The sequence below is a fragment of the Solanum lycopersicum genome, chromosome 7 (genome assembly GCF_036512215.1).
Source record: "Solanum lycopersicum chromosome 7, SLM_r2.1".
NCBI classification, from domain to species: Eukaryota; Viridiplantae; Streptophyta; class Magnoliopsida; order Solanales; family Solanaceae; genus Solanum; species Solanum lycopersicum.
Window position 1 is genome coordinate 67,680,341 of NC_090806.1, and position 11,084 is coordinate 67,691,424.

Here is an 11,084-nt window from a genome sequence, read left to right on the forward strand (position 1 = left end):
CATAAACTCGGACCCATCTATGCACAAAAGTAAGCTATATATATGGACGCCCTTCTAAAGCAAATTAGAGTACATAATTTTTTCCAATTTATCAGTATTTTACAACTTTTTCCACAACCACAAAAAATAAAAAATGTAAAACAAAAAGAACGGGTCTTTTGTTTCATTAATTCCATAACGAAAATAGAAACAGAACGACAAAACCAAAAATAACGCTCAACCATTATTACCTACAACTCTTCTTTTTTTTTTTATTATAAATAACACATTTCTATTTTATTACAAAATGCAGTCACACATCAGAGAAAGGAGAATAAATAAACAAACAAAAATAAAAATCAAATCAGAAATGGCAAAAGCTATCATTCTCCTCTCCACCCTTTGCGTTTTGGCTGTCGCCAATTTCGCGGTTGCCGACGTTGAAACGTTCAACGTCGAAGGCAAAGTCTTTTGTGATACCTGCCGTCTTGGTTTCGTCACCTCCCTCAGCAATACCCTTGAAGGTATAGTTATCTAACTTTTTTCATATTTTGATCATACTTATCATTATTCTACTACTAATAATTAATTTCATTATTCTCCTCCGTCTCACTTTATCCGTTTAAAAAAGAATTATTTTATTTACCTTTTAGTCTGTTTTTAAAAAAAATGACTCATTTTCTTTTTTTTTGCAACAGTTTAGTTTTTTTAACTTTCCACATGTTTAATATCACAAGATTAAACGACATTTTTGATACATTTGACATAACTTTAATTTAGAACCATAAAATTAAAAAATCTTTTTTTTTTTCTTAAACTCCACTCCAAGTCAAACTAGATCATCCTTGAATATCATTGTTTTGTACTACTAATTAATTTCATTACTCTCTCTCTCTCTGTCTATCAGTTTATGCAGCATTTTTTCATAATTTGATAATTGTCCTTGTATAGTTACCATTATTGGTATGTAACATTTTTCATATTTTGAAAATTATCCTTTATCATTATTGTAATCCTAATTTATTTCATTATTTTTTCTGTCTCAATTTATGTAATATTTTTGATATTTTGGATATTTGTCCTTGTATAGTTATCATTATTGTACTACTAATTAATTTTATTACTCTTTCGGTCTTTATGTACTCCCTCCGTTTTAAAAAGAATTATTCTATTTCTTTTTTTGTTTGTTTAGAAATAGAATGACTCTTTTTATTTTTTTGGCGACTTTCACGTGACATGTTTAATACCACAAGATTAAAGGACATTTTGATATATTTGACATAACTTTAATTTAGAACCATAACATTAAAAAGTCTTATTTCTTTTTCTTAAACTCCGTTCCAAGTCAAATTAGATCCTTTCTTTTTAAAAAAGAGGAAGCATCATTGTTTCGTATTTCGTACCACAAGATTAAAGGACATTTTGATATATTTGACATAACTTTAATTTAGAACCATAACATTAAAAAGTCTTATTTCTTTTTCTTAAACTCCGTTCCAAGTCAAATTAGATCCTTTCTTTTTAAAAAAGAGGAAGCATCATTGTTTCGTATTTCGTACTACTAATTAATTTCATTCCTCCCTCTGTCTATCAGTTTATGCAACATTTTTTCATAATTTGACAATTGTCCTTGTATAGTTACCATTATTGTTATGTAACATTTTTCATATTTTGAAAAATTATCATTATCGTAAAACCAATTAATTTCATTATTCTCCTCTTTCTCAAGTTTATGTAACATTTTTTTTGTATTTTGGACAATTATGCTTGTATAGTTATCATTATTGTACTACTAATTAATTTCATCATTCCCTCTGTTTTCATATTTTTGACAATAGGTGCCACGGTGCGTATGACATGCAAGGACATGGAGACACACAACGAGACATTTACAACTGAAGGCAAAACGGATGGTATTGGCAAATATACCTTGAAGGTTGAAGGTGACCATGAGAATGATATCTGTGAGGTTACATTGGTGAACAGCCCAAAAGATGATTGCAAAGAAGTTGTTCCAGATATGGTTAATAACAGAGTTATTTGCAGTAAAAATGTAGGGATGCACAATGCTGTTCGTTTTGTGAACCCATTGTTCTATCAAAAGGACAAACCAATCGATGGTTGCGCAAAACTTGTTGAGGAGATGGAGCTTGTTGATCTATTGATTCTTGAAAATGATAAAGAAGAGAATTAAGAGAGAACATATATATATAGAGAGAGAGCGCTTTTGCATCATTCATCATTTATATATTAAGAAGAATATTAAATCTGTTATAATTTCTCCTTTGATGTGTAACTCAACATGGAAAAATTAAAAAAATTTCCATGATTTTCTAATGAGAAGATCAATAATAGCTTCTTAGAAATTTTTTGTGTTTGATCATCAAATCATTATCTATCTTTTTATATATATATATATATACATCAAGACTAACCGGTCATTAAAAAGTCTTCCTTAATGATAGTTTCGTTATTTCTACGCTCTATAGCCATCCATCGAAATAATACTTTGATAAATACTTTTCTTTTTGTATGATAATTGATATGCACATATACAAAATAGTGTATATTTTTTATAAAAGAAAAATGTATGAAATATATTCGAACTTTCATCGAATTGATGTAATGATATCAAACTTTGAAAAGGACCTTTTACCCCTGCACTATTCAATAATGTATTTTAAGGGTATATATGTGCCCATGTGGGCATAAAAAATATTATATAATTATAAATAGTATTGCGTCCACGTGGGCGCATACAGTGGCAGAGCTAGAATTTTCAATAAGAGGATTTAAAATTCGTAGAAATAGACACATGAAGTAGTTAAAGAGCGTTCAATATCTACTATATATACATAAAAAATTAATTCAATTACCATGTATACATAATATAATTTTTTGTCGAATGAAGTTCGGATGAATCCCCTTACTACAAGGTGGCTCCGCCCCTGGGCACACATATATCTTTAAATATACTACTAAACAGTGCAAAAGGATAAAAGGTGTTTCATAAATTTTGGTATCGTAACAATAATTTCGGGCAAAGTTAAATATTTTTTAGAACTTTTTCCTTTTTTTTTTTTTTTAATGTTTAACTAGTGCATGTAATTTTTTGGGGCATTTTTTCAAGATCTTTTTCATATCGAGTATTGAACTCGAACCCCTCCATACCTGAACTCGTACTCCCCTCCCCTTTCCCCGACTAGTTTGTGTCTGTATATACTTATCATGTCATGATTATAAAGTTGATTTCTCAGATAATTACTCAATGAATTAATAATTGAGTGGTTATATGATAAATCACGATCATGCGAAATTAAGCCTTTTTGCACAAATGTAGGTTTCTTTAACGTTGTTCCTCAGTTGGATTAATTCTTGTGTCAATAAATTCTCTTTCCTTGAAGTTGTGCACACAAAGTAGCATATTGAGAAACATATGGAGAGAACTAAAGTTCATATATATGAGAAAAATCATTAGAATTACCATAAACGATAGATTTTCAAAAGATCAAATTTTTAAAGTGTTTGAGATTTTTGTGCTCTAGTAAACACTTAAATGTTAGAAAGTATCATATTAAAATCCTAGATCCAAGATACTAGCCTCGTTTATTTTCATTAAGATCACGATATTTGAATATAAATATATATTTGAATAATTACTTTTTGATTTAACAAAAAAGAATAATTAAAATTTTATCCATAAATCTGAACACTTTTGTTTTTCTAACGTTTGAAGAACCATAATTCATTTATTTCTAAGCATAATAAATATGCACTTAAAATAAAAATAATTAAATATTAGCAAAATATATGATTTTAATAAAATAAAATCACCATTTGATTAAAAAAAATTAAAACATTTATGTTGATTATGATGATGGAGTAGTTTCTAGTAGTGGTGGCAGTAATAATCGGTGTTAGTGACTATGAACTAACAATAGTGGCGGTAATAATTGTAATGCGGGGTGGTGTGGCGGATTCAGGATTTAAAAAAAGAAATGCTACTGGCGATTCGAACCCTCATCAATGGCTTCGTGCGCCTCTGAGGTTTAAACCAGTTCAACCACGGCTGATTTTGTCCTATGAGTGTTCGTTTAAATTATAATAACATATGTATCATATTTTCTATATATATAAAAAAATTCGGAAATCAATGGATGCTTGAGCACCCGCATCTGGCTTACTGGGTCCGCCCTTACATTAGTTACTGACGTGATATTAATAATTGATAGTAATTATGATGGTGAAGCTAATTGATATTATTAATAACGACGTTGATAATCGTGACCATAAAATCAATGCTAATGGTAATGGTGGATGTTTGTTTATGTAATAAGAAAATTGGATGTAATAGTGATGGTAAATGTGTGAAGATAATGAATGGGTCAAAGAACTATCATTTGAGGTATTACATAATTATGGTTCAATTCAATATATTTTATCTTTAGCGTAGCTTTCTAGTATTATTTATTGTTTATTTTGTTTTAAGACGAATAACTCTAACATATATGTAAGAAAATGCTAATTCGCTATATAATCAATGGTTTTTTTGTAATTATCGTACACATCTCTATTTAATCATTTATATAAGCAAATTTCAATTAGTATTATTGAATGTTATCAAGTTGAAATAAATAATAATAACATAATTCGTATAATTTATAAATATGATTTAAAAAGGATAAAATGTATATGAATATCATCTTTATTTTATCAAATAGAGAGGCTGTTTTCGAAAAATTTAGACTCAAAAAAGTAAACAAAAAATAGTTATGAAGATATAAGTTTGTAAAAAATATAGGGTACTAGTTAAATTAAAATACTTTCTTTGTCTCAGTGACAATCTTTGGATTTTGAGATTCAAACTAATTTATCTTTTATATATTTTGAATTGTTAATTATTGTGACTTATAATACTTTTAACGTACTTTATAAATATGTAAATTTTATTTCAAAAAAATTAAAAATTTCATAAACATATTTCCGATCAAATTTAAATTATTTAAACCTCGATAAATGGAAAGTGCTATACAAAGTGCATGGTTTACGTTTTTTTTAATTGGCACCACTCCCCCACCATTACGTAAAAATTATAAAATACACCCCTAAAGATTCTGAACCAATCCTTTTCACCACATATATTTTAGTGATAGTGTGAGAAAGAGTTGTCAAATTCTCACAAAACTATTCTCCACTTGCTCCCCTTTCTCTCTCTAGAAAAGAAGAACCCTTAGCGTAAACTCTGCGAACCCCAAAAAGGCTTTCAATTCAATGGCTAACAGCAATCTTCCTCGAAGAATTATCAAGGTTTGCTCTTCCTTCATGTTGATCTTCTTATTTTTCACTCGATCCATATCGATTTCATACATAAAACTTTGATTTTTTAATCCATTGATGGTTTTGATCACTTCATTCGGTAGGTTTTATGATGATCTAACTTCGGTGTAGCTGATAATTTATTATTTTTGATCTTACAGGAAACTCAACGTCTTCTCAGCGAACCAGGTAAATTTTCTGGAATTTTTGTTTTGAATTGTTCGTTTTCGTATAGCCGTGTGGAATTTTGAGCTTCGTTTATGAGTTTTGAATGCTCTGGGATGTAATTTGTATTGTTGATTTCAGTATGCATGAGTGTTTTTTTTTAAAAATTGAAGTTTACAGTAAGTGTTGATGTATATTAGTTTATGGTGGAAGTAAAGGTTTAAGAGGATCTAATGTTGATTTAACTGGGATGCAGCGCCTGGGATAAGTGCGTCGCCGTCGGAAGACAATATGCGATACTTTAATGTCATGATACTTGGTCCAACACAGTCTCCTTATGAAGGTAATCAATGAGCTCAATTATAAGATTTGAGTAAGCAGGGAAATATGCTTGCAGCTTTTACTTGTTTTTGTTGATCATCATATTGTTTGGTGCGAATTGACTCCTTTGTATTGGCTGGTGATTGGCTAAAGTTTGTCTTTGTTGCTAGTTTTTCTTTTGTTCTAGCATTTTACTTGTGCATTAACTGGCCCAAGTTACTCTCCTTTTCCCTCTAATTTGTTCTATTCTCATTCTTTATATAGTTTTGGCACTTATCTACCTTTTCAGTTGCTGCATACTAAATGAAACAATCATGAAAACCGGCTAATTTTCTGAACTAATTAATCCAGCAGAATATGAAGTTAACTTGACTAGTTTATAGCAGTACTGATGGTGTGTTGGAACTGCATTTGGAAAATTTTAAGTAGTTACATATACTTATATTTGCAATTCCCGGAGTTTGGTTATATGAGCATGACCGTGTGCATGTTTGTTATAAATGTCTTAATTTTTGTTTGAATCCTCAGAAGCATAGCAGAAAGCTGTCTGCTCTTACTTTAAAATGTTGAGTATTGTTGTCTAGTAGAAAATGTTTCTATAATAGCTAGCATTCAGCTGCAAGACACCCATCAACTACCTTCTAATGTTATGCGATAATGCATGTGTGCATTCTTTTCTTTTAGCTCTTCTGATTTTCCTTCATTTTGTTGAATAATGATTTAGAGGATACCGCTACAGGTGCATTTTGAATATTATTTGTTTTGACCGCCGCGCACTTTTTCCCCTCATTTTCTCCTTTTACCTAATCTCCATGCCTTCTTTGTGTAGGAGGTGTCTTCAAGCTCGAACTATTTTTACCTGAAGAGTACCCAATGGCTGCTCCTAAGGTATGTACACACATTAAGGACAATTTTTTGGGCAATGGCTGTTTTAACAAAGTTCAGTTGATGTTCTTGATTTTTGGTTCTTGAAATGGTATCTCAGAGCTTTGGAATGGATAAAGATTTATTTGTTTTTGACTGATATTTTCTGAAAGCAAATATCAAGATACAGTTTAAAATTTCTTGCAATCGACACGGTTGTTGTAGGTGTTGCATGTGCATTTTTCCCTGTTTCGTTTTCCCTTTTCTAGCTATGTTTGGCTCTTTTTAATTATTTGTTGATATTGCCTTCTCTCTCCTGGTGGAGTGTTATATCTCAATTTGAATCTGCCTTTTCACTCTTAGCCAGATGTCTATGTCTTTATGTCCGGCAATATGTTGCGACATTTTAACTTTGTGATGTATCATTCTGGATTCGAAACTTCTCAGATGTTAAAACTTTGCTGCTTTCTTTAACACTGTTACTATCTGTTTTTTTGGTCAACGAGTAACATTTTCATTCAACAAAAATTATTTATACAAATCAGCAAGCTCTTTTTGGACTTAAAGCTAGATCTCACAGAACCTTGCTATACAATTTAGCTAATTCAGGTAGTAACCTATCAACTGTGTAAAAGAAAACATTTAACTAGGATAATCCTATTAGCTGCTCCAGATGAGGCTTCTACCTGTGGTGTCTTTGGCCTTCAATGTGCACCTGTATGGAAATCTCCTTTAGTCCCCTTGCTGTGCTCGCCCTTGTGGTTGTAAATCTTCTTTTGTTTCTTTCAGTCCAGATGTTGTAAATGGTTGCTGCAAAACAGAATCCCAAAATTCCAGTTCTTGGTCTACTATTCTTGATCCTATCTATCATCCATTTGACTTCCCAATCCCAGCTGCCTAGTTGTCTGTGATAACCTAACCAGTTTAGTGTTGCTGTCCATATATAAGAAGAATAAGGATAGCTCTAATAGAACAGGTGATCGAAATTCTTTATTTCAGCAATCTGTCCACAGTTGATAGTTTCCTCTGTAATGCCATCCACAAAATGAATTGATGCCTTGGCAACAGACCTTTGACCTGTACCAAATGTTTCCATTCAACTGGAGGGTATTGAGGTCTAAGTATCACATAGTTGTTCTTGATGCTGGATTCAGGGTTCTTCCTTCCATCAATTTTCCAGGACATATTAGTATACTATGCTCTTGCATCATATAACTTTCTTATAATCTAACATGCTTGCTTTGGGGTGGTCATAGTAAATAGGTCCTTATTCTTGATGTATAAAGTATGTACCCACACTATCCACAGCTTGTCCTTCTTCTGTCCTAGTGCCATAACAGTTTAGATAGAGCTGCCTTGTTCTATATATGCCCATCAATCACACTCAGTCCCCCTGCTGCCTTTGGCATACAAACTTTTTTCCCATGCTACCAGTGCTTTCTTTGAACAATTGTCGCTACCAGTCTGGAGCAAGGTTCTGCACACAGTTGTCACCATTTTTGTTATCTTCTTTGGCAATAAAAAGATTTGTGCCCAATAAGTCTGCATCTTAAATAGGACACTCTTTATGAGTTGAAGTTTGCCACTATAAGTAAGGAATTTTGATGTCCAGCATTTCACCCTAGCTATCATTCTCTCAACTAGGGGTAAATACTGATGTACTAATAATATCTGTTATTTACTGCTGCCTAAGTGAATATGTTAGGTTAAATGTTTATGCAGTTTGTACTTTTTTCTTGACAAGGAAAAGAAGGTAAAAATCTATGCAGTTTGTATTGCAATTTGATCATGATATTTGTTAATAGATGCTCAAACCTGATGTGAGATGCATTGACAAAGAAGCTCATGACAGTTGAAAAGCTAAGAGACAAGTGTATTAATCCTGTCATGTTTCACAACTTTGTTCATGATAAGGTTGCTTTTCTAGGAGTACTGGTTAGATGACTGTTTCTCCCACATTCTGCTTCCATTTATATGCAGTGTAGGGTTGTGAAAATATAGTACACTCGGGCTACCTAGATATTGGTTTTACTGGAACTATGAGTAGTGCTGGAATAAAAGAATTACTTAAAGTCTGTTACTCTGTGGAAGTGACAATGTGCAAATACCATTGGAACTTCATCTAGTAATTTGATTTAAACCCAACTATATAAATGATCAATTTGTTTTGTATTATTGACTTTTTTGAGAAAGGTAACATTCTTTTTGTATTATTGACTAGTTGGAGCAGGACTCTGATTCGATTTTTCTTCTGGAAAATGATTTGATTGTCCATGATCAGGATATCAGCTATTGAAGGAAATGAAGATTAGGATAATTGTAGCTCTTGTTCTCATTGACTATTATTTTTTTTGGCTGAACTGCTCTTTATGGTTGACATCTTTTAATTCTCTGTCTTGTCTAATCTCAAATTTATATCTCTCTTTCATGGTTAAGGTTTACTCAGACCGCTTTTGGCTACAGTTGTTTGTACCGTTGGTTTCAATTGAACTGATAAGTGAGATGCTTGTTTATGAACTTTGCAAACCCTATTTCATTTGGCTTACATGTATTGGCATAGCCTCTGTTACTTTTCTTGGAAACTAGGTTGCAGTTATGGTGCAGCTTTGTTTCAGTAATTAAACAGAATTATGATGAGATTTATTATTTGGGAGTACATTTTCCTACCAAAAGATTTAGAATCCTAGGGCTGAGATGGATAGGACTAAGAAAACCCGGGTTGTGAGAAGAACTGTTTGTCAAACTTGGATTTGCTGCTGTAATTCTATGTTTTTTTTTAGAGAATTCTATCAAATAATTCTCAAAAAAAAAATCTCTGTTATTCTTTTTTTTTTTATAGATAATTCTATCAAATATGAACTTACGACAGTGATTCATATGGACATGTGCTGTGTGAGGGTTTCTTGGATTTATTATGTTTAGTTGGTATTCAGACTTACAATCCATTTGTATAATTGAATATAAAGGATGTCATGACCTTAATTGTGCCATGGACAGTCCTTAAAATGCTAGGGTTCCCTAGTTTTTTTTTGTAGATTCCTGAAGATACTAAATCTGGATGTTAGATAAAAATATTTCCACTTTTCCTGGGTGCTTTTCATGGTACGTTTTTAGATGTAGTACCTGGTGTTGCTAGCTTTTGCTGGAAGCTTACTTTTCAAATGATTCTGGACTTCTTAAACATGACATGTACCCTTCATCTTAATAATTGTAGATTATATATGCTTGTGCACACTTTTATTTTCTGTACGCATTTAACATGTTATAAAGTTTTGCTATGCGTATAGTGTCTATTAGTCATTGATCAATTTGCATCCCAACAGGTTCGATTCCTCACCAAAATCTACCATCCGAACATCGATAAGGTCTGTTGTCCTCGTCAAGTTTTTCATATCCATACATATAGATACAAGCCATAAAATACCTTGCTTATTTATGCCTTTTGATGTGAAGCTTGGAAGGATATGTCTTGATATTCTCAAAGACAAATGGAGTCCTGCTCTTCAGATCCGTACTGTACTTTTGAGGTATTAATAATTTATCATGCTTTGAAATATGTTTCTCATCTCTGTGTACATCAAAAGATGCAAGACTGATGTTAATGAGAACCATACTAAGCTTTTAAGGTGTTAGAAGTTCAAAAAGTTTACTACTGTTTCAGCATTCAAGCACTTTTGAGTGCTCCAAATCCAGATGATCCACTCTCTGAAAACATTGCTAAGCACTGGAAGTCAAATGAGGTTGAAGCTGTTGAAACGGGTAAGTTGTGTCCTGGTCTTCCAATCTAGAGCTGTAAATGTCAAGTAGAAAATGTTAATCTTATGCAAATCTGTATACGCATTCTTGTTCAATCCTTGATTTGACTTTCGTTTTTCTTCAATGATCCAGCTAAGGAGTGGACACGCCTATATGCTAGTGGTGCATGAAGATATAGCAACGAAATGTTCAAAATAACAAAAATCATGGAATGTAATCAATATTGACTGGCTTATCAATATGAACCTGGATAGCACCCTCCAAATTTGTATAATTGAATGTGACACCCTTTAGTTTTTTAATGTTCAGGAATGAACTTTGTTACAACAAAACTGGAAATGGTAAGGATTTTGTCACTGCAAAGAGTAGTAAGTGATTCAGATCTGTGGGTTTGGAATTGAAAAGTACTGTTGCTGCACAGCTTCTATCAACCTCCATAGATTTTGTTTCAGAAAATTGAATTTTCCAAGGGAAATCCTTTTGTTTGACCCTTTTTGTTCTCTCTTTTCTTTCTTTTCCTCCCTATCCTGCATCGTTTGTTCCGGTTCTGTATGCTGCTTTTTTACTCTTTTCAGATAAATTATCCTTCATTCAACCTTTTTGTCCTACCTTTCCCTATCTAAAGACCCCAAAGACGATAATCAAACTGTAAATATGCACTCATGGGCTTTTTTTGTCTGGTT

At 32.1% G+C, this 11,084-nt stretch overlaps 2 protein-coding genes across 2 annotated transcripts; both read left to right on the forward strand.

Annotated features, from left to right (window-relative positions):
* Window positions 1–287: 287 nt before the first annotated feature.
* Window positions 288–2,345, forward strand: LOC101266844 (anther-specific protein LAT52-like). The gene is made up of 2 exons (XM_004244220.5): window positions 288–503; window positions 1,818–2,345. Exons 1-2 carry the CDS (start codon window positions 350–352, stop codon window positions 2,171–2,173), a joined length of 510 nt encoding a protein of 169 aa, XP_004244268.1. The 5' UTR covers window positions 288–349; the 3' UTR covers window positions 2,174–2,345.
* Window positions 2,346–5,250: 2,905 nt separating this feature from the next.
* On the forward strand, window positions 5,251–10,571 carry Fni3 (ubiquitin-conjugating enzyme E2 35-like). The gene is given in 8 exon segments (NM_001287377.1): window positions 5,251–5,286; window positions 5,457–5,484; window positions 5,717–5,803; window positions 6,611–6,669; window positions 9,969–10,010; window positions 10,099–10,172; window positions 10,307–10,404; window positions 10,534–10,571. Coding segments are annotated over 8 exon segments (462 nt in total).
* Window positions 10,572–11,084: the final 513 nt, after the last annotated feature.

Coding starts and splice junctions, on each gene's coding strand:
- LOC101266844 (XM_004244220.5), top strand. CDS start 350: ATGGCAAAAGCTATCATTCTCCTCTCCACCCTTTGCGTTTTGGCTGTC. Junction 504..1,817: donor CCTCAGCAATACCCTTGAAG/GTATAGTTATCT, acceptor TTTTGACAATAG/GTGCCACGGTGCGTATGACA.